Genomic DNA, 23182 nt, shown 5'->3' with positions numbered 1-23182 from the left:
ATAAAACGGAACGTGTGGTTTATAAAATTGACAAAATTGTCTATGATGAAAATTCACAAAAGCATGACGGCTGCTACATATTTGTGAAGAAATTCCAAAATTAATATTAATTCGAAGAGCACTCGGTTTTGAACGTCTTTACCGTTGTCTATTTGTGATAAGTTACTTATTTCCCCGACGGCATGATGGTGGAAGGGTCAGCGTTTACGCGGAACGATGTGTTCCAAATGGCTATACGCGTTGCTTTTGTGTCCGCGGTGACTTATTTTTCAATAAAATGGCTCGTGAACCAGATAGACCCAACATCCAAGAGTCGGAAGAAGGCGGAGGAGCGAGCTCGCGAACAGTTACGCAAGTAAGTATCGATCGATTGTTTTACGTCATAACATACAATTTTTAACGCGTTTTTTAATCATTTGCTATTAGAATCCACTAAGAATGCGTATCGTGCACTTGTGAAGTTATCATGCAATTAGTCTTCGAATCTTACCGTCATTTAACTTTGGTTCATGTCTAACCTAAAAATTCTAGTTTACTGTTTTTTTATGCAGTGACAGAAGAAATGATAAGCAGGCTCATCGTAATGAAATTTAGATTACGATTTGTCTATGACATTATCACTTTAACCCCATCACTTTATTATGTACACCAACTTTCAACATAAAGTTAGGGGAATTACCCAAATTTCAGTTGTAACAGTGTTTATATTTCCCTTTTAACCCCTCTGCTCGACAAGGTTTTGACATATGACTTTACCGTTGATTCGGCGGGATATTTTGAATCGCGACATGGAACTCAAAAATTTGTACTAACTTTCAACACATAAATTCTAAGTCCGTAATGCCTGATCAGAAGTATTTTAACTATAACTTTAGAGCTCACTTATTTAACAACAACGTGCGAAGGTCAAATGGGGTCAGTTAATTCAGAAATAGATAATAATTACGGTGTTTCTAAGTCTATCGAAAAGTTAGGCATTTCAAATTTGGTGAAAACTTACCAATAAATAATCGCATCACTTTCTCAAACACAACACAAACGTCATATTTATAACATTTTCAATCCGTTGCAATACATTTCGTGCACTTATTTATGATTCATAACTAAAAAATCAGCACATAAAATACACAATAAAAATGAACAATTTACAAGATCAAAGTCACAGACAAGAAGTAGAGAGAGGAACAGAGTACATTTTTTTTTTCAATCAGCGGTGTGCATTCGATACCTAAATCGGATGTTTAGGTATTATAAATAATCGAATACCAATTTTATATATATTTTTTAATAGAAACTTATTTCAATTTTATTTCTTAGTTTTAAATTATAGGTTCAATTTGTTTTTGTTGTGAAGAACAAATATTAAAGTTTTATGAAAGTTTTTAGCATAGGTAAAATTTTTATACTGGGTGTCCCATAAGTCCTTTGAATTTTAAATTTCGAATAAAATTCAGGTGGCGCGCCGGAATGGCGCGCGGGGTGCGGGGATAGCATCAACGGTCTTTCAGGAAAGTTTTATCGGAGGAGACCGTGGTTTTTGTGTGCGTGAGTCACAACAATGATTCGGCCACCATTGCGCGGCGTAAAGGACATTGGGCGAGATGTTTGAATGTTGGTCTACTCCCCCTCTAGTAATGAGTCATACATCATTTGAAAGTTATTTTTAAGCGTTACATTTTGTACTTACATACTACTTACCAATTCTTAGTACTTTAGATGTTAGAACATGTTTAAGGTTTTTTATCGATAGTTAGTTTCAAGTCCTTAGATTCCTTCTCTAGTAGTTAATTATATATCACTGGAAAGGCCTTTTTAAATAGAACATTTCGTACTTAAATACCTCTAACAAATTGTCAGTACCTAAGAAGCTACAGTAGATTTTAGACATAGTTATTATTTCACTAAACATGGTCCAACTCCCTAAATACTAACAAATGACAATCGCCGCCGTACAAGAAAATACTCTATATAACACAAGCTTTCTATTGATGTATTACTTAATGCTAGAGGAGAGGTAGATCAAAATGCTCATTGTCCTTTGGTGGCGAAAAAAAATTGCTTCATTCCTCTAGGCATCGACTTAATATTTTTGATCCTAATGATCCCGCAGGACTTCTGAGGATCTGAGGCGGATGACGGGGAGTAGCGACCCCGCGCTTCTTTATAGCTTGTCGGTCAAAAATAATCTTTCTTGTTCTACTAGTCAATGCAATTTATTTGATACCCGTATTGACAGATTTGTGAAAAGAAAAATAAGTCGGCGGCGGCCATCTTTCTTCCATCTTGGACCAGCTTTCGATGAACAGCGAGTAGCAGTTCCGACTACCTATTTGCCCTTTCAAACAATAAAATCGTCATAAAATTTTGCGATAACTACACCTAACTACAGCTCTCGTCAAATAGCTTTGCCGCTCAGTTAAAAAGTCGGAAGTAACGAACCGCCATTAAGTTTGGCAGGACTACAGGAATTCTTGCACATAAAACACCCGATAAAATAAATGTCTTCAAAATTTGCGGTCTTCAGAAATCCTAAAAACCGAAAAAAAAAATATTCCGGCTACAACGTATTTTCTACCACTGATTTTCTAGCATTTTTTCAAAATAAATTAAGTCATTTTACTTTTCCTAATTTATTTTCAGATTATAGTATACAAAAGTGCAATTTAGTAATATTATAATATCAAATAATATAAAATTATTAAATCGATTCTTTATTTTAACGAATCGGATCATTCGATGCAAAACTTCTATCACCGTCGCCATCTTGTCTATGCGTATTCAAATTAAAAAAAACAACAAATGTAAACAAACATGGCGAGTTTTCCCGGTAATTACGATTGGATTTTCAAAAGGTATATTACTAAAGGGATGCTAAATATGAAAGGTTTGAATACGTCAAAATAGTTTAAATTTATTTCGTTATTTTATTTAGTACTCACAAATACGGTTTGATTGGAAAGAAAATAAATATGAGCGTAAATAATTAGGAAAGTGTATGACTCATTCGCAGACCCCGATTGGGGTCTAAACCGAGCTTACGGTGACATTGATGTTCAGACCCCAATCGGGGTCCGCTACGGATTTGACGGTTAATTGTCTCTTACCACTGTCAACATAGAACCTCCTTTTTAAGGATGGTTAACAAGCAAAGTCATGGAGTTATTAGAAGTATTCACATGAATTTCCTTTGTGTTATTATTAGAATAACAACACCATAAAATATTGGAGATAGTCCAAATAATGTTGAAATATGAAACATTAAAAAAACATTGCTATTTTAATGTACTCTCTAAAAACCTAAAATAAGCAGGGTGTTCTGAAACTGGAAGACACAAATAAAATTATCTACAAAAAATACAGAAAATAAAATATGATATGAACAATTTAACTATTCTTTTTGTGTATTACAAAATTGTGACCACAAAAAGAATTCATTTTTATTATTTATATATTTTATTAAAATTTGTTTGTAAAGACATGAATTTTGTGTCCACTCATATTTGCAATAATCTGCATCCATACACTTTACTAGACTCCTAATCACTTAGATGTGTGTGTGGCACTCACACAGACACAAATCTCATGTCATATTGACTATAATTACCATTACAATTCATGATTGTCTACATGTGGCTGTTTTAATTAAAACAAGGCTTTAACCGTTAATTGCAGATGCTGTGCTAACAGAATGTTGAATGAGTTTTTCGAGTAGTTTTGTTTGCAAAAATCATGACATAGTTTTAAGCGCATGGTATATTTTCACCGTTAATGTTGTCCAAAGTTTATGTAGATAGGTCAACAGTTTTTTTGGATTGCAATAAATAAATTCAGAAACTACCATCAACTTTTGAATATTCTATAATATACACCAATATTACACACATCTGCAGTTAACTCTTTACAAAATCCGGCTTCTAGTTGCATGTGTGACGTCTAAACTCTGTGTTTACAAAGAACAGCCACTGTATAGACCGTGCATGTGTTAAGGATGTCTTGCAGAGCCGGGCTGGGCAGCAAGCACTCCATCGCCCTGGACAAGTTGACTGACCATGAGATGATCATCGCCTCGCAGTTGGTTGTGCCTGATGAGATTAGTGTGAGTATTGACTCATATTTTTTGTTTTATTGATGTTGCTTTATGTTTAACAAATAAAAAGAGTGAGAAATTTTTGATAATTGTTTTTGTAACAGTATATTGAAGTGTGCTATCCATACTAACATCATAGATTTGAAAATTTGTGGATATCAGTTTGTATGGATCTTAGATTCCCGTTCATGCAACAACTTGGCAGTAACAAAGTTTAGAATAATATATTAGTCTTCTTTTTATATTGCTCTAAGGAGTAGTCCCTTAGAACGCAAGTGAGACAGGCGGAAGCTAGTTCATTTATGGTTTCCCTTGTCACATAAGACAAGACAAGAAGTTATTTTTACAGTCATGTAAAAGCTGAAAGAAAAACATACATGTGCATATTATTATTCTAAAGGTTTCATATTGAGATTTACAAATTATCTAACTTAATTTAATAGTGTTTTGAAATAAATCATAATAACAACATATTTAAGTTAAATTAAAATCTAAGGTTGGAAGTCTGCATGGTATGTAATGTAATTTTAATGAGTGTGAATTCATTTTGTTCCATGTGAATGAATAGCTTATTGTTCTGAGCTCTGACGACATAGACAAGTTCCGAATTTATGCATTGTTAATGTAATTACTAGATTGAAGTATTATATTCAAATATTCAAATAAAACTTAGATGTAATGCTAAAATATTGGTTTGTCTGCTGAGTAGCGTTGTCAGCACCTGTGTCAAAGTTGCTGCTTTTAAATGAAAATAGCACTCACTTTTTTGCTGTAGAATTAGATAGTGCAAACAATTTTTATAGACCATTTAAGCCACTTTACAATTACTGTAATTCTATTTTTTAAAAATAAAATAGATATAATGAAAGTACTACAGTGAACTAATATGAGCGTGAGATCAACAAAAAAGCCTAAAATGGTGTGTAGAAGTTACAATGTTTAAATTGTACCTCTTTCGAGGTCAAAACGTAATACTATTTGCTTTGTCCAGCGCAATAATAAATCAAAATGAGAAGTAAGCGTTTATCACGCCATTTACATAAAAAAATTAGACCAGCGTTTTCTGGTATGTGCTGTTTTTTTTTTGTCAATGGCACGCATTTTTTTCTGTCATAAAAATGTACCTGGTATTTCCGGTACTTAAATATAGTGTTATTCATCGGCTAATATTTACAAGCGAATATTAAAAGTGACTTCTTGCTCTATTCCCAATTTTTATTTGGGATCGGCGCAATATGTTTTCCGCATCCATTCCTCCCTGTCACTCATCATACTCCTTTCTTAACCATTTTTTTTATTAATATTGTTCCTACTTTCACTTACATTTTTTAAAATTGAAGTAATCTGTACATTATTTTCATATTCATTTTAGAAGTGGCTTACGCTTTAAACGCTGCGAGAATAAATTAGTAGTAGTCAGTTTTACAAGGTTACATATCCTTGAATTATTTGTGTAGAATCTGCAGTAGGTCGCCACGCAGTCGCGATGCAACCCTTGCCACTGCACGCCTGCGCTACAAACCTTCCTATTTACTATCGATTCAGTTCACGAGAATTTCGTCCTACGCAGTACCAGATTTATCTCGATTCCGTCCCTGGGAACAGCGCATTTAGGCTAAGAACTTCACCGCGATCAGTCGTCAATTTCAGCAAAAAAAAATAACCTTATAATTTTGAAATGAAAGGATTTTTTAAAATGAATAGTCAAGAATTTCGAAATCTATTCTTATATATGAAGATTCACAATACTCCAGCTACTATATGAAGATCTTGGCCCAATCAGGTGACATCGTAAAGAACTCTATTCTCCGAACAGTAAGTTCTACCGTTTAAAAGGTCTGTCTGTTTGCAGGTGAACTGGAAGGACATAGCGGGTTTGGACCACCTCATCCAGGAGTTGCGGGAGACGGTGATCCTGCCGATACAGAAGAGGGAGCTGTTCGCTGACAGTCGGCTCACGCAGCCACCCAAAGGTGTATTGCTGCATGGACCCCCCGGTATGTGGTCTTGATATTGAAATAGCTATTTCGCCGAAGGACGTCCAAGGTTTATCACTTTGCTTAAAAGCGATTTAATATATTTTTCAAAGGGAAAAATGGAACCCTGCTGCTAGACTAGACTTCGCTGTCCGTAGCCCATTTATCAAGGTCGGCTATAGGCTACTTTTTATCCGAGTATTTAAAGTAGAGGAAGTGAAGCATATTTGGAATACCAGTTTGTTCTTTGAAAATAAATTGAAGGAGAAACGGGATAGCTCAATAAAAAATACATTAAATTATTGTCAAAATATTAAACTTTAATAATGAGAACAATCAAATATAAAAAATACCAGATATATTATCAAAATGCCTATCAAACTAAAAATACTCCAAAAACGTGATTTGACTTAGGGTGCAGATAATTTGGAATATAGTATTCCAAATTATATTCATTTTTTTTCTTTGAAAATTGCTACGAAAAATCTTAGAAACTAATAGAATTCTAATATTTTTATAGTCATTGGCTCTTTACAAAAAATGAAACTTTTACAAAAAAATAAAACCGACTCCCAAAAAAACTGAAAAGCAAAAAAAACACGGTATTCCAAATTAACAACACACCAACCTAACTTAAAATTGCATGTCAAATTTTTAATTCTAGAAATATTCACAAAATCATAGTAATATCTTAAACTAACAAGGTCACTCCGCAATTAAAATAATTACAATAAAGATTTAGAGTATTACAGCAAATGATTACCACTGATTGCATTCTTACCGAAAAAGTTTTCAAATCAGGCGTCTCGTTCGCTGGGGGCTGGTAGCCGAAATGTCAAGATGGCGTCCTGTTTTTAATGCTGTATGGCTTTGTGTATCGTTTGACGTTATGTTTACGGCATAAAAACTCAGATGGCGTTTATATATATTTAGATATCGAAGTATTCCAAGTTACCTGCAGTATTCCAAATATGCTGCAGTTCCTCTAATTCCCTCGGAACGTGGATGAACCGCTGGCGTAAGCTACTTAATACTAAGATCACCACACCTAAAATAAGTCCTTTTTTACCAGGTTGCGGTAAAACCCTGATAGCGAAGGCCACAGCCAAGGAGGCGAACATGAGCTTCATCAACCTGGACGTGTCTCTCTTGACGGACAAGTGGTACGGAGAGACGCAGAAGCTGGCCGCTGCTGTATTCAGTCTGGCGGTCAAGTTGCAGCCTTGTATTGTGTTTATAGGTGAGTTGGTACAGAAATATGTGGGTTATTGAGAAGTAACTTGAAGAATACATAGAAGGAATTAAATATGCCAAGATTACATAAACTGGAGGCCTAAAGTGGTGTGTTTCCTTTGATGGAAAAACATCAAATAGATATTTGATCATTATCACATCATAATACAATACTTACTACTTTCCTTGTATTAAAAATGTCAGAGTAACTGTACGTGTCTGTCTGGCTTTCAACGTTAAAATTACTGAACCGATTTAAATGGAACACTAAATATACTCTATAGAACCTGAGAAAAGACATAGGCTAGTTTTTACCTGGTTATAGAAAGTGAAGACTGGCTAGCCATTTCTCACAGTATTCGTCAGTATTTCATCCACTACCACTGTACTTACTAATCAGTATCCCCTATTGTCAGACGAGATCGAGTCGTTCCTGCGCACGCGCACACAGCACGACCACGAGGCGACCGCCATGATGAAGACGCAGTTCATGTCGCTGTGGGACGGACTCATCACTGAGCCTACCTGCACTGTTATTATTATGGGTGAGTTCACTAAATAATGTTGTAGCCACTTGGTTATTTTATTAACACATGTTTTCTAAACAAATAGAAAAAAAAATATTATAAGAACCTTTTTGCACCCCCAAAACTTTCTTTATCAATTTAAGAAAATGCCTACCAACATAATACCACCAGCGTTCAGGAAAAACGAAGTGGTTATGTGGGACTTGCACTCACTAAAAACTCCGTCGTCTTGTCTAACTTCCGTTTTTATATCGATTTTCGCGACACCTCTCGAAATCTTTTAGAACCAGTCCACTGTTTTCAATGCATGCAACTTATTTAATGCGGGTGTCGCATGCCCGATGTGTTATCTTTCGGCTACGGTTATAGTGGGATGTCGCCTTCGGCGTCTACTCATCCGCCTACAACGAAGAGTCAATAAAGATGTCTCCTTACTTTACCTAAGTAAAGTAGTGGAGAGAGTTAAGGAGACAACATTACTCTATATTATTGTCTGCAGGAGCAACAAATCGTCCTCAAGACCTGGACAAGGCGATACAGCGTCGCATGCCGGCCACGTTCCACGTGCCCATGCCCAGCGAGACGCAGCGCGAGCGCATCCTGCAGCTCATACTGCGCTCCGAGCCCGTCGCTGAGGATGTAAGTGTGCTCATAAACTAGTAAAATCTTTCTAAATGTATATGATATCCGCCTACTATAATCTTTTAAATCTCGTCTCAATCCATCCTAAGGTTGTCTGAAAGAGATCGCTCTTTGTTATAAGACCGCCTTTTATGTCACCTCATATAGTTTCGCCATTACCGGCCATTATATTGTTAGTTCGCCAAAAATAAAAAAAAAGGTGTACGTAATGAAGCATCTGTCTACAACATAAAGTCAGATGCACACTTATTCAGTTCCGTTTCTCAACTTTATCGTCATCAGTTACGACGAATTTTGTCCAAATGACTCCTGAAGACTATTTCAGTACACACAAGCAATCTCAGCACCAGCAATTTTATGAATGCATAGTAATTCTTACCCATAGGCGGCACATTTGAAGCTGTTTTATCACTTCAAATTGTGTCTTCAAGTACTAATTTAACATAATTTTTCCTTAACAGATTGACTACAAGAGGCTAGCGAGTTCGACGGAAGGATTCTCAGGGTCTGACCTTCACGAATTGTGTCGTCAGGCCGCCGTGTACCGAGTTCGAGACCTCGCCAGAGATGAGATGGTCAGAGAGATGAATAATGAGGTAACCATTACTATAACATTTGTTTAGCGTATCCCTAACTATGCTGGGGTCGGCTTCCAATCTAAACGGATGCAGCTGATTACCATCGTTTACAAAGAACAACTGCCTATTTGTCGTCCTCAACCCAGTTACCCGGGCAAGTCTTTGGTAAGACTGGTTGTCAGATTTTCTGACTTTTGACTACCCTTAACGACTGCCAAAGATGTTCAAATGATAGCTGCCTATATCTTGGGGACCTGAAATTAAATCAAAATCAAAAAGCTTTACGTAGTGCAAAGTAAGATGAAAAACAGCACTTTTCGAAAGTCAGAAATACATGAGGCAGCCTCCTTGTAATGTTAGTTTAGTTTAGGATGTAAATATATAGTCATGGCCCTTTTCTTCTTTTTAGACATGGGAAATTGTCAGGTGGGACTGTCAGTGTATCTTTCCAGTGTTTCTGTCCTTTAATAATAAATAATTTATTTCAGGCCTTTACACCCATATAAATTACAAAATTACAACAATACAAAAAAATTTCCTAATGTTAATGTTTCCCCCAACATTCTAATTTCAGATAAAACCCAAGACCGGCAAGTCAGGATCAGATTCTGACGAAGAGTACGTGGATGCTGTGCGTCCGATCACAATGGAGGATCTGCGCCTGTCACTCAGCAAGCTCAAGGAGTCCAAGATACAGTGCGGCACACTCGCGCCATCTATGCGGATAGAACTCGACTAGCGGACCTACGCGATCAATATCGATCTTATATAGGTAGGAATTGTTGTTGTATGTGTTTTAGCACGAGGTTTTAGATCAAAACTATTAAATGTACAGAAAAAAATTGTTTGACGAAGGTTTACAAGGGTACAGTCCTTTTTCATTTAAAAAAAAAATAATGTGCCTACACCAATGTATTTGAGTAATATTTTGAAAAAAATGCCCTCTCTGTCTAAGTCTAAACGAAACTAATACGGGAATTGATATTTTATGGACTCTAATTAGAGTCGGAAAACAATTTTATTGGTCATAATTTTCACATCAGTTTACTTTTTTTTTAAGTTTTTCTTTTTGAATGACTAAAAATGACTTAAATAAATTAATAAAGGTATAGGAAATTTTTAATACATCTCAAAGGGGTTGAAAAAACATTTTCTTTGAACGATTTTTCGGTATATTTTAGTAGGTTTTGGACTAAGATCTCGGGCTAGAAGTTTCTGGTCCATTATTTAATGACAGCACTAAAAAACTAAGAAGTACAAAATTTACATTCGCGACAGTGGTTTTATGGGGTAATATCTTATTTTTTTCTTAATTAATTTGATGACCACCAATTTGATCTTATAATATCTTCATTGGAACTTTTAAAAATGTTTATTTACAACTGTTTATTTTGTAGCTCATAGTGAACTATCTCTTGGGCGAGACTGTCATGGGTCAAGTTTGGTATATTTTCTGAAGTTTTCACGAGCGGTTTTGCATAATAAGCCCGTTTACATTAGTGTTATGTTGTATGTACTCATGGTTTGTGCTATCATTAAATAATGTTCCCAAGCGTACTGGAAGGTTCTAGAAAAGTCGAGAATACGTAGCTAGTGAAATTAATTGAAACATTATCGATATCCGCACTGATACTTACAAAACCGCAGGAGCATAGAGGCTGCAAGATTAGATGTTGACTCGCTAAATAGTTAGAGAAAGATGTTGACATTTTGTTGCATTTGTTGAAATAAATAAAGAAAGAGGTTTTTATTGAAAAGAACATTAAACGATGGAGCCAAAAATGAAAAAGTGAGGCTAGAAGACTCCTTTCGTTACTGCAATAGAATAACCATAGTTTTAAATACAACCAAAGTGCTTAAAATTTACTCATAAAAACACAGCTACTGTTATTTTATACCAATGAAATAAGGTGCGCAGGAACATTTTAACATCTTAAGCTACAGAGACGAAGAATCGATATTCGAATTCCGTCTCCATAGTAACGACAATTTGTTCTAAAATCAATTGACTCGAAGTTCGCTAGACTGTAAAATTTGTATTTAGATGAGATCTGCCTGGGTGTATGGGTCTACCTAGGTCGAATCTAGTCTTAAATAAGATTGGTAATGATTAACTAATTGGAGTGGCAGATATTACTATGTGAGACCACTGAAAGCATTCTCTATGCTATACGTATTGAAATGTGATATTTTTAAAAACTTTTTAAAAGTTAATATTGGTATTTTTCATCATTGCATGATTCCATTGTCTTTTATCTCTTTTCTATAGTATGTAGTTTCATGAATATTAAGTATATTATAAAATATGTATTTACTATTTGCGCTTATCCTAAACAATTTGGGATAAGGGTGAATATTGGCTATATTAAATTTATTACATTATGTTTATGTATTTTATGAAGTGACGTGTGATGTGTGTCGTGGTATTATATCGTGATATTTATTGCAGTCTGCTATTTATGTTATGTAATGTCTTTCGTTTTTCTGAACCTCATCTATATTATACCTAGTCTTGCCATAAATATTGTAATAAAGAAAAAAGAAAATTGTTAACTGCAAATAACATTTATTACTTTTACAGTGTGTCAGTTTAATACATAAATATAAAACAATTAAAAATATAAAAAGCTTATTCGAAGTGGTCTCCATTGGCTGCAATACAGTCCTTTAAACGATGAGGCCAGTTATCAATAGAAGCACGCACTCTTTCCATGGGAAAATTCTTCACTGCCAATCGTATAGATTGTTTTAGGGACTCCAAATTATCATGGCGTTTAGAGCAAGCTGTACTCTCTAAAACTGACCACAAATCATAATCCAGCGGATTAAGATCGGGACTAGACGACGGCCAGTCTTCAGCTCTGATGAAGTCCGAAACGTTCGATTCCAACCAAGACTGCGTGGACCGAGCTTTATGACCCGGCGCCGAGTCTTGCTGGAAGGACCATACTTGGTTATTGAACATGGTGATGTTAAGGGGCTTAACTACCTTCTCAAGAATGGTATCTTGATACACTTGTGCCGATGTTTTGATACCTTTTTCACAAAAATATGGCTCAGTCACTCCTTCATAGCTAACACCCCACCAAACCATCACTGAAGTCGGATAATGTCCACGTTGCACTCTGTCGACTAATTGGGAAGCTTCCTTAGAGCTTTGAGCATAAATACGGTCATTTTGTTTGTTAAAATGTTGCTCAATTGTAAAAATTTTCTCATCCGTAAACAAAATTTTTCTGTGACCTCCCTTTGCGTACCGCTTCAGTAGTTGTTTCGATTTTACCACCCTATTCTTCTTTAAATTATCAGTTAAGAAATGGCCAGTGCGTCTCTTATAGGCTGCAAGTCCTAAGTCATCTTTTAAAATACGCGACATGGTTCTAGGTGCTATCTTCATTTCCCGAGATAAAATCTTTTGCTTTCGGACAGGATTTCTTCGAATTCTTTCCCTTACTGCTTTGACCACCTTTTTCGTACGAACACTACGTGGACGGCCAGATCTTTTTCTGTCACAAACAGAGGAGGTCTCATTGTACCTATTAATAGCCCGGTACACAAACATTTTACTAATACCAAGTGTATGGAGAGTTTTAAAAATTGCATTTGGCTCCATACCTACTTTGTGTAATGCTATCACAGCGATTCGGTTCTCTTTATCACCCCACACCATTTTAATATCGCAAAATATTTTACAATGTATTGGCGCCAAAATGAGAAAACACAATGAACAATCATATAAAAATGACAGATTCGAAATTCAAATGTAATATTTTTTTATAATTAAGTGTAACAGTATTTATGGCCAGACTAAGTATAAATGTCTATATTCTATTTTATATATCTCTGAAAAATATCACAATCTCATGACTAGGTATTGCTATTTTAGAAAAATCTAAACGGTCTAAAAATCTATACTAATATTATAAAGAGGAAAACTTTGTTTGTTTGTTTGGTTGTAATGAATAGGCTCAAAAACTACTGGACCGTTTTTAAAAATTCTTTCACCAGCTACATTATCCACGAGTAACATAGGCTATATTTTATCCCGGTGCGGGCAGTAGTTACCACGGGACGCGGTTGAAACCGCGGGAAAACGGCTAGTGTTACTATAAAATTACAAATTGTTACAAGTTGCAATTAATGCCATCTATTACTGAAACTTCTATTCAACACTATCTTTCAGGTCGGTCTAGAGTACATTTTATCGACATATTAAATGCGTGGCTTTTCAATTCAAATTAAACCTTATTGCTTGCAGTATAAGATCTCCCCACTCCATTTAGTTTACTGAATTACTATTGTATTGAATTCCGTTACCATTGATATTGTAAATTATTTCGTTGTATATATTCGAGTGTTTATAACAGTCGATAATCAACCCTATTCGTTTAGTTTAAAGTTGGTTTTAGACCAAAACGTTTTGTATTTGTTTTAAGGACATTGGTACTTTCCTGTATGAAGGCCTATTAATATGAAGATAAAAGAAATCATAATAAGGTAGAAAAAATTTCCTTTTAAACAAATACAAATGGTTTGTTGTAATATAGTAGTTAGTTATAGTTTAAAACAATGTTCTGTGACTTATAATATGGTGTTTGGGTGTATGGGAAATTGGAAACTGAGTGTGAACGAAGCATAAGACGTATGTTGTTCTGAATTTGGAACTTCACTTCTTGACCTTAAAATCGATATTCGCTCAGCAAGGGGCAGCATTTGAAACTAATTAATTATTTTCTTTAAAAGAAATCTTTCAGTTCTCCAGTACATGTAAGATATAAAGTTCCAAATTAGATACAGTTTGAGTTTATACATTGATATTGTGAAAAGTGGGTACGAATGGGTGCAATTGTGTCGGTATGTGGCGTAGTGAGTGCGAGAGAAACAGATCTATGGACGTAATATTAAAACGCTTGTTATGTAGATGCACGGGGGTGCGATATGAAACACTGAATATCACTAAGTTGTTTCATACAGAAGACTTTCACCCCATAGCCTTTCGTCCTACTAAATCATAATAATAAATATTTACTCAATAAAAATATTTTTACTAGAGATGTATTCAAATTATCGAAACCACGGCAAAGACGTATTAAATTGTTGATGGAAGATGGAGCGAAATGTTTCGATCATTTAATTTAGTTCTACTTGCAAAAGAAAGTGCGATATAATCGATTAGTCTTGTATTTATTTAACTTTCGACTGACAGATGTCAGAGGCGGTGGAGTTGAAATAACCCGTTACGACCTCTTTGCGTAAATGACGTGCAAATCGACGCGACAACTGCACCGATGTGCGAGTACCGTGACATAGTCACGCTGTACCTCATTACTATGATATGACAACCTACAAACTATGAGAAACCAAAAGGAAAATCATCTATTTTTATTATTAAAAATTGGTTTATAAAGAGATCGGGCTATCTCGCCTCCTATCTTGAATTGGGAATAAAATAAAAATATATTTATGTCTACTTTGCCGGCGAAGAAACACAAAATAGCAACTGGAAAGTCTTATTACTAAATATATTCTAAAATTATACTTTGTTCAATTGACAGATGGAGTTAAAATATATTTATTGATTGTTGAAAATGTAGATAAGCTTCTCGATTTAGGCGATGCTGATAGATATTATGACAGAAAGATTCATTTGCGATTTTTTTATCAACTCATAATTAAAGGACAGATTAATATCAGAGTGTAAGTGATTGACCGTTTTTGTGGTTGAGTGTATAGAGATGTGCAATCGATCCTGTCCTAACATATCGATATATCTATTGGCATCGAAACTAAGCATGGATGTGTTAGATGTAATGTGAATGGGATGTGCCGGGTTCTACAAATAAACCAAAAAGGTTTCGCCGAAGTAAAAACAAGTATTGTCATTGTAAACCCGGCTTTGCCCAAAACTGTGTGCATTTTATTCGGCTTTTTATAATAGGTAGTTGGTAGTTATTTTTTTCTAAGTGCGTTTTGCGCAAGGTTAGGCTCGGGCTGTGTCGATAAATTGTTGATTTTTTGTACGTTGTGTTGTCGATAATGCTTAGTATATTGTATTGTTGGAATAATCGTGATTTTGTAACTGATATGGTCAGTGATGAAGCTTGATATCCTCAATAAATCTATGTTTAGAGAAGAATATCTCGATTCATCAATTACTGTAAACAAGTTAAAAAATAACGATTTCAAAGTTTTTTAGATTTTGCACAAAAATAAAGCAATATAAAGCTACGTTTAATGAATTAAACAGTGATTGATAATAAGTTATTTTTGGTTATACAGAAATAAGTTTCCTTGTGTCCGTTAATAGCAGATTTTTTTGTTTTTCTTTTGATTAGTTTTGATCATACATTTTGTTTCGTATTGTATATTGTTACTTCATATTTGTTAACACGGTTTGGCTGCGTGATTTATTATAAAACAATGATTTCTGACCGTTACTGATAATCTTGTAAGACCACAAATATATCTATGGTTCTGACTCTTTGGGTACCTGTTAAAGTGAATGCACTTCGATTGTACGAAACGTATGAAACCAAAATGTAAGAATAATAGGGTTTATTATTTAACTCCTCACTGTATGTGTGGTAATATATCCTCTTGGCACTATTGTAAAAGTCTGACGACGTCAGAACATTTGTGGTCACTGCTTGAAAGAGTGTCAGATATCACGCGGTCTTAACAATGTACTTTTTAACTTTTTTTGATGTTATTTTTGCGCTAAACAGCTTCGTTGATTTTATTGCCAAGGAAGACTTAGTTACTTGAACATATATTTATTGTGTAAATAAAAGCAATAAATTAAATGGAAAAGTTTGTTTTATTTCATTTTTACAATAATATATCCTTTCTTACTCTCTTGTTGTAAAGAAGATTTTTGTTCATAAAACAGTTTTGCTTAATTTATAAGACAAACAGTCTGTTAATATTTTTCTTAGCACACTGCACCTATTTCTAAATACATACAAATACTATACTTCTTAAAAATATTTGAGTATTCTTTGGATGTGGTGATGCCTTGTGGTCATCATCGATAATACATCTGAAAAACAAAAATAAAAAAAAGGTTATGAATTATTTTAGAAGATTCTGGTGTGATAGCTGGATGCTGCAAGACTTACAGACAGTACAGTAGACTGCACATCGGTGGTAACTGTCATGCACCTTAACTCAATAGTAATAAGTGCGATTTTCCTATAAAACTGTTACCACTGACCTGAAGTTGACTGTACGTAGTTATTCTAATGGACTATCAAATATTTTTGGAGGTCAACTATGATAAACAATCAAAAAACACTTCTACTTAGTTAGCATTATGTAGCTGTTTCTTGCAGAAACTACATTACGTACCTACCTGAATTATTGCCAACCAGCGTGATGAATACACGTTCGAAGGTTTAGCACCTAAGTAATATGATGTGACAAATCTATGTTGAGTAACTAAGTGCAGGGTTATTTTGGGAGTGCCACAGGGCACCATACTTGGCTAACTACATATACAAATAGTCACCTTTATAGGTCTTCGTTTCTTCGGCTTTTTATTATTAATTTTCTTTCGCTTGTGTCTATTCATGTATTTCTTGCGATATGGGTCGCGGTAAGAAGGACGAACGTCTTGTATCTCGTTTGTCAGGATTAGCAGTCTCAGGAGATCTAGAAAAAGTTAAATCTTTTAGAGAACTATCTGGTAGTACAATAACCAGTGTCAATTTTAGGTAAGTATAGGAGAGTTGCCTATATTATACCAGTTAACAAACTTCACAAGCTACCACAAAAACTACTTTATTTTAAGGGCATATATTACTATAAATAAAAAGGTTGTTCTATTAGCAATAATTTTGTATTGAAAGAAAATGAAGAATTTCAAAAATAAATATGAAAATTAAAGTTTTAAAAAAAGTCTCAAAAAGTACAATTTAGGAAACAGGTTTCCTTAATTGTACCATAGGTTTCCTAAATTCTACTTCATATTCTAAATGAGATTAAAGTGATTCTTATTAACTAAAAGTACAAATATGTTTATGAAAAATATTATTCAAATAGATTTGAATATTAATTATGTAGTTAATAAAATAAAATATGGAAAAGTATTTGGAATTAAATTTTTATTTTTCGGTTTATTTTTCAAACAATCTAAGGCCTTTTTTAAGTCATCTTGTGTCTTTTATAATACTTTTTATCTTCTCCAGACATCTGAAAACATTTCAATCTAGTACACGTAAATATTTCATTTACGCAAATCGTACCGGTACATTTTATTGATAGGTGCCAGGTGTGGTAACACCTGGTACAAATTAGGCAACTCTAACTTTTAATTTTATTTGAGCCGGCATTATAACCTCGAAATGCTTAACATAAAACAATAGTCTCAAAAAGGGTCACTAATATGTCTACCTTCCAAAAACATACATAACAGGTGCAGTGTATTTACAGTTGCTACAAGAAATCCTTAGGTAAACATCCTTACATAAAATAATACTAGAACGCCGCAAAACATATTTTTGTTTACTACAATTTACTCTGTTGTGTTATCGAATCCAAAATGGCAGCGTTTGCATCATTTTGGTAGTACTGCTTTTTGGTGTTACCCATTTAAAACTAAACATTACAGTTTAGTAGATTTTGAGGTGGTACAATTTACGAACCGGTCCAATTTATGCAACTCGACCCTATGTTTATTTCTCTTGGGATATTCTTATTCTTGGGAAATGGTACCAGCTTGAAGTAGTGTATCTATGTGTTAAGAATTTACTACAGAATTCTTATTTATATTTCTTAAGCACCTGTAATAGGTCTATATGAAATTTACTTGACTACTTTTTACTTTGATAATACATAAGTACAGAGAAAACTCTTCAAGGGCTCATCCGATGTATCTATGTATAACTTCATATAGTTATGTAGTAATCTTCTGATGCTAGAATCATTGGAAATAATTGGCGATCGATGTGTTTTTAAGGATTTTCGAAAAAGTACTACGTACTTTGTGGCAGGCATGGATGGTGCTCATTTTGCACTCAAGACACGTCTTTTGCAGCAAGCACGTAAGTATGTTTGTACTTGGTTCTTTGAATATGAGAACATTTCGCTGTTATCTTAAAACTGTTTTTGGTATCTGGCTAAGGGTTTTAAGGTAGAAGATTGAAAAAATCTGGTAACATTACTCATAGCAAGTATGTTATACGAAGGTGGGTAACACATAAGATAGGTACTGATCAATCAATGAATTGAAAACAATATCAAACTTCAAATGCTATATTTTATTGAAAACAGATAATATTTTCAGGTGTGAACATTTTCTTCATTTTTGAAATAAGTTACCTATTATAAATGACTCAATTAAATAAAGGAAAGGTTATGTACAAAAGGATTGTTTATTTATTTACAAACATAAATAGTTTATCGCTAGAAGTTGTTAGTAGTAGTGGTAGTGGTAGTTGTGTTGAGGTTAATCTTTATGGCATCATATTGTTAGTATTTTTGGCACAAACGTTGTTAGAGATCTCACCGAAAACTTTTCTAGAAATGCTGATTTTGTTTCAAAAGTGGCATTTACAGAAAAGTTTTATCTTACTTCCTAAATAACTTTTCCTCACCTCCTGTCAGCTCAAGTCCTGGGCTTTGAACTGGAGTATAAACATCCTTAGGAGCCTCTGTATTATAGGGAGCATCTCCTTCGATGGCTATGTCTGAGCAAGAGAAGAAGTTCTCCTGGTTTCCACATCCAAGACCCTGTGTGCCGTTCTCACATACTCCCCAGTTGTTACCAGCTGTATACTTCCATTGCAGGACACAATGTTCACAGACAATGTTGGAAGGTATACGGTAGTTGACTTCGTAAGTGCCACTGCCTTCTTTGGGGTAGTACTTGGTGCCCCCGTCTTCTAACTCTAAGAGGATTTGGTCGAAGCACTCTTGCGTGTTGTCGTAGGGGTCGAGGCATATCCTGAACTCCCAGAAGCCCATGTGGTAGGCGCTGATGTAGACGTTGGTGGTGATGACGTCACCGGGTGCGTAGGTGGCGACTATGTACCCCTTGCCGTATGTGCCACCTAGTTCGTGAGCGCGGGGTTGAGGGCTGTCGTAGGGATCGCCGCATACACCGCATCTGGAAGACAATTAATACATGTAACTTTCTGTTTATGCTGAAATAATTTTGTACCTTTCTCGTCGATGGAATGGAAACACAACACGTTTGACACAATGCTGTTTGTTTAAATTGAACACTGATACTGGAACGAATTTTTTCTTTCGAAAATATATAGTTGTATAAGTTTTATTTCTTACCTACAAATTCCGATTTATTACTGCACGTAACCGCTCATTTAATTATTTTCCTGCTCAATTATTTATTCGATGATCCATTTTATAATACTTATTTTTGTTTACAGCTTAGTTTTAACTAGTATTTGACATGCCATTTATAATTTTACCTTACCAAAACTGCTATTTATAACTGCCTCTATAAATCAGTTCCATTTTATAATGATTGCTTCAATATAAAATCCGTCACGATATTCAACACGTCAATTGAAAGTATTGATGTGTTAAATATCGTGATATGTATTTTGATGTCTTCAATCAAGGGATCGATTGACAACTTAGTACCCTGTACAGTGCTGTTTGTAGACTGATTCTGTTATAATATCCTGTCCGAAATCACTTTGTGGGTTTTAGTAACTCTAACAAAGCAGCCCGGAGCCTGCAAGTTGAAGCTCGTAAATGTCGGTCCTGCGTCTAATCTCTCCGGTCGTGTCGAATTACCGTCTTTTCAGGCTATGAGAGTGGAGGAATAGTGAGTGCACCTGTGGCAGCGCAAATGCTTGTGTACTATAATATGTCCTGCGCAGTTGGCTAATCTTCTAACATGAGAACAGCGGCCGAAGCCGAAAATAGGCAAGGATCATTAATAAATGCTATTTTTACCACACTTAAACTTACTTTCCCCCATTAACGGACCACTGATGATAGAATCCGCCGCAGTTGAGTCCATCATCATCGTAGTTAGCTGGTGAGTTGTACCCGAACCTCCAGATGGAGCCTCTGTTGGGTGGGTCCATGAGCCGGCCGTGGCCATGCGCGAGCGCCACCAGGCATGACAACGTGATCAATGCCTTCCACATCTGAGGAGATTCAAGTCATTAGATATATAATTAGATAGTTCTGGGTGCCGCAATCCGTGGGTTGTTTTTGACACAGTATCATTTTATATGGATGTTGTTATAGTTTAAAAACTAATTTGAGGGGAGAAGTTTGCTGAAGTTCCGATGATTAGATATGTACATATTTTGGAATTTGGAAAGTCAACCCTTCGTTTTCTTTTGTTACAGAAGCTATTAAATAAACTATGTATAATTAGCAAAATAGAGTAGTCTTGAATTACCTTCATGTAAAAAAAACTTGGGCTATATTTATTTGTTTCTTTTATGGTTTAAAAAAAAAATAGATAATTATAGATTTCAAACAAAATTACCGATAAAATCACACAACTCACAACGATGTTTTCAGACTCAATTCTCTTTTGTAAAGCAGCTGAAAGCCCTTCAGTGTTATCGACAAAATAGACATAATGTTGTAGATAAGGCAGGATTCAATATAACACAAGTGGTTGAAGATACCATGAAAATGAGGCTATACGTGGTTTATTTGATGCTCACGCTATAATGGAACAAATGATATTTTAATATGTGTTACTTTTTGTATTAAATTGGTCATGATTATTTTTATATTTTAAGCTTTTATTTACATAGAAAAAATATATATCTGGAATCGATTTCGAAAATAATCCTGATCTTCACATAGAAAAAAGTATTTAAATAATTCTACTTACATTTCCGATATAATTTTAAAAAGCTTTCAGTAAACAAATCGAAAGCGTCAACACGAAATTACGAACTGAGTAAAACCCTCCCTTACTTCAATATATACGATGAAACTAAGTCATCACCGGAAAATCTTATCACCTACAATCAGATAGGAAGTTTCGAGTGCACATAGTTAACTATTAATCATAAATATACAATAAATCGACGGCACTTTGAAGTTCAATCAGAGCTGTAAAGATTAACAAACGGTTTTTCTAATGTTTTTTTTTTTTTGCAAATAACCTTTAGTGATTTTTATTCGATTTCATGGTCATCTTTCAAACATCATTTTTGATGACGGCATAACTGAAACCTGAAATGTCTCATGTGTTTGCCTTTTGTAACGCCGGGGTTTGCCTATGAATATTACTCTGTGATCTGCTCTATTTAAACCACCATTTATATGAACTTTCATTTTTCAAAAGATACTCAGGTGATAGTACCTAATGGTGATGCAGGGCGCTACATGAGCTGGTGGTGTATTTGGCTTGAATAAAAGTAAGTAAGAAGATCAAAACAGAAACTCTTGCGAGCGAAGAAAGAGAAAAACAAAGATTAGGTACAACGACTTGAGAACCTCTTTCTTTTTGGGAAGTCTAATTAATATTGAGACTTGCTGCAACAAGGGACAATATGTTGTGTATGTGTGATGTCTGTTAATATTATTATTCATCTTTACATTTCGTACCTAGGTAAGTACTTAGAATTTTACAGTTTTAGTTTCATCAGGCACTTGCAAGGACACGAGCTGACAACGGTATTTAACTTTCTGATATAACTAGAGCGGGAGAATTTCAATAAAAATTAAAATCGGGGAAAATTCAAGTCAATATAGTCTGAAAATATAAGATATTTTGATTAGGTACCTACCTATGTATGAATGAATCACATACAACATACGTCGTCAAACTTTAATAAAAATTTATGTTGCTTTTATTGTGTAAGCTGTAAAATTATAAACAAATTCGTTACGTTATATTTAGTTTTTAACTGCTTTTTCCAGTAATTTCTAATCTTTATGAACCTGATGCCTTTTTATGCATACTGTTACATTCTCATGCATCATGTCATGCCAAACTAGGTATTATTTTATACAAGTGGTTTGTTTGATTGTCCGTCACTCTCTCAAAAACAATTGCACGGATCTTGAAAAAACTTGGCTATGCTTAATTATAGTTCATATAATATCAGAACATCAGATAGGTTCAAAGTTGTAAGAGAGGACGACCAGAGAAACGATGGATGGCTGTCTGTACGTCGATGTTGCTGCGAAGAGTGTAGGTTCTTGTGAGATGTCGTCAGATAAGAATGTATGGAAGAAGAAGACATGCTGCACCGACCACAATAACAGGTTATAATAGGGGCAGGCGAAATAAAAATGAAACTTTTATTGTTTTTCAAAATAGAAAACTTCAATGACTAGTGACGTACTTATTTTATTAGATAAGTATCTATCAATAATCTACGCACTATTTTCGCACATTGCCATGATAATTTCTAACAAGGAAGCCCTAAAAATACCCAATTGTGGGCGTAATAAATATTATCTCCAAAATGTTTTTTCTATGGAAATATCAGATATCTTTATGTTGCGTATATTTCGTCATTGATTAGTCACATATCTACTTAGGCACCAGCTAGTTCTGTTTTTATTTAGGACAGAACTTTAGGTAGGTCTACCTATTACTGTTTTGTACAAATATATCATTAGGTACCAGCTAATTTAATATTGATCCGGCGTTGAACAATAACAAGAATGTGGGCGATATCACACATAGGGGATATATATGTCATTTATATTATATAGTAAGGCATAAGGTATATGTAGGTCCATAAGACTACTACAATTTAAAGAATGTTAAAATTATTAACTCCTTGCCTGTAGGATAATGGTGTACATTTAACTTTTATAAATGGAAACTTGATCTTGACTTAACACTTTCGCTGCCCAGCTCACCTATGCAATTCCTATCCACATGCCCAAAAATATTTTGCATAATTACATAACAACCCGGTATTCGAGTCCAACAGCGCAATTGTATCGGAACGGGACCCTTATGCCCGAAAACCCGGCGTCCGGGTTCACTTAAGCCCCGCCCACCGAGCGTAGGGCTACCCAAAATAATTTACTAGAATATAATTATTGTGCATTTTTGATCAGAATAAAGAAAATAAATCCCGTCTTGTTATTTAATTTATTATGTTGTTAAAGAGACTATTCTTTTAAATTTTAACGTACTTTATGTTAGAACAGATTTACTTAATATGATTTATCTAC

The 23182-nt window shown here is 34.7% G+C and overlaps 2 protein-coding genes across 3 annotated transcripts; one reads left to right on the top strand and one right to left on the bottom strand.

Annotated features, from left to right (window-relative positions):
• Positions 1 to 36: 36 nt before the first annotated feature.
• LOC124639189 (outer mitochondrial transmembrane helix translocase) lies at positions 37 to 9926 on the top strand. Of its 2 annotated transcripts, none has more exons than XM_047176443.1 (8): positions 37 to 355; positions 4000 to 4096; positions 5940 to 6084; positions 7136 to 7303; positions 7713 to 7841; positions 8323 to 8462; positions 8927 to 9061; positions 9618 to 9926. In XM_047176443.1, the coding sequence occupies exons 1-8, from the start codon at positions 183 to 185 to the stop codon at positions 9780 to 9782; spliced, it is 1152 nt and encodes a 383-aa protein (XP_047032399.1). In that variant the 5' UTR covers positions 37 to 182; the 3' UTR covers positions 9783 to 9926. The 2 variants fall into 2 exon arrangements, with proteins under 2 accessions (XP_047032399.1, XP_047032397.1); XM_047176441.1 differs by having other exon boundaries at positions 3988 to 4096.
• Positions 9927 to 15841: 5915 nt separating this feature from the next.
• LOC124639190 lies at positions 15842 to 20953 on the bottom strand. Its single transcript, XM_047176444.1, has 5 exons — positions 20871 to 20953; positions 19982 to 20163; positions 18637 to 19148; positions 16551 to 16693; positions 15842 to 16082 (listed from the first exon to the last, which is right to left on the bottom strand). The coding sequence occupies exons 2-5, from the start codon at positions 20161 to 20163 to the stop codon at positions 16068 to 16070; spliced, it is 852 nt and encodes a 283-aa protein (XP_047032400.1). The 5' UTR covers positions 20871 to 20953; the 3' UTR covers positions 15842 to 16067.
• Between the last annotated feature and the right edge of the window lie 2229 nt (positions 20954 to 23182).

The sequence above is a fragment of the Helicoverpa zea genome, chromosome 18 (assembly GCF_022581195.2).
Source record: "Helicoverpa zea isolate HzStark_Cry1AcR chromosome 18, ilHelZeax1.1, whole genome shotgun sequence".
In the NCBI taxonomy this organism is placed as follows: Eukaryota; Metazoa; Arthropoda; class Insecta; order Lepidoptera; family Noctuidae; genus Helicoverpa; species Helicoverpa zea.
Note: the sequence above shows the minus strand (reverse complement) of the source record. Positions and strands in the feature narration are given on the sequence as shown.

Excerpts from the sequence above, each read along its gene's own strand:
- LOC124639189 (XM_047176441.1), top strand. The coding sequence starts at position 183 with ATGATGGTGGAAGGGTCAGCGTTTACGCGGAACGATGTGTTCCAAATG. Across the intron at positions 4,097-5,939 it reads TTGTGCCTGATGAGATTAGT|GTGAACTGGAAGGACATAGC; the intron begins GTGAGTATTGAC and ends GTCTGTTTGCAG. Across the intron at positions 9,062-9,617 it reads TCAGAGAGATGAATAATGAG|ATAAAACCCAAGACCGGCAA; the intron begins GTAACCATTACT and ends TTCTAATTTCAG.
- LOC124639190 (XM_047176444.1), bottom strand. The coding sequence starts at position 20,163 with ATGTGGAAGGCATTGATCACGTTGTCATGCCTGGTGGCGCTCGCGCAT. Across the intron at positions 19,149-19,981 it reads TGGTCCGTTAATGGGGGAAA|ATGCGGTGTATGCGGCGATC; the intron begins GTAAGTTTAAGT and ends ATTGTCTTCCAG. Across the intron at positions 16,694-18,636 it reads AGGACTTGAGCTGACAGGAG|ATCTCCTGAGACTGCTAATC; the intron begins GTGAGGAAAAGT and ends AACTTTTTCTAG.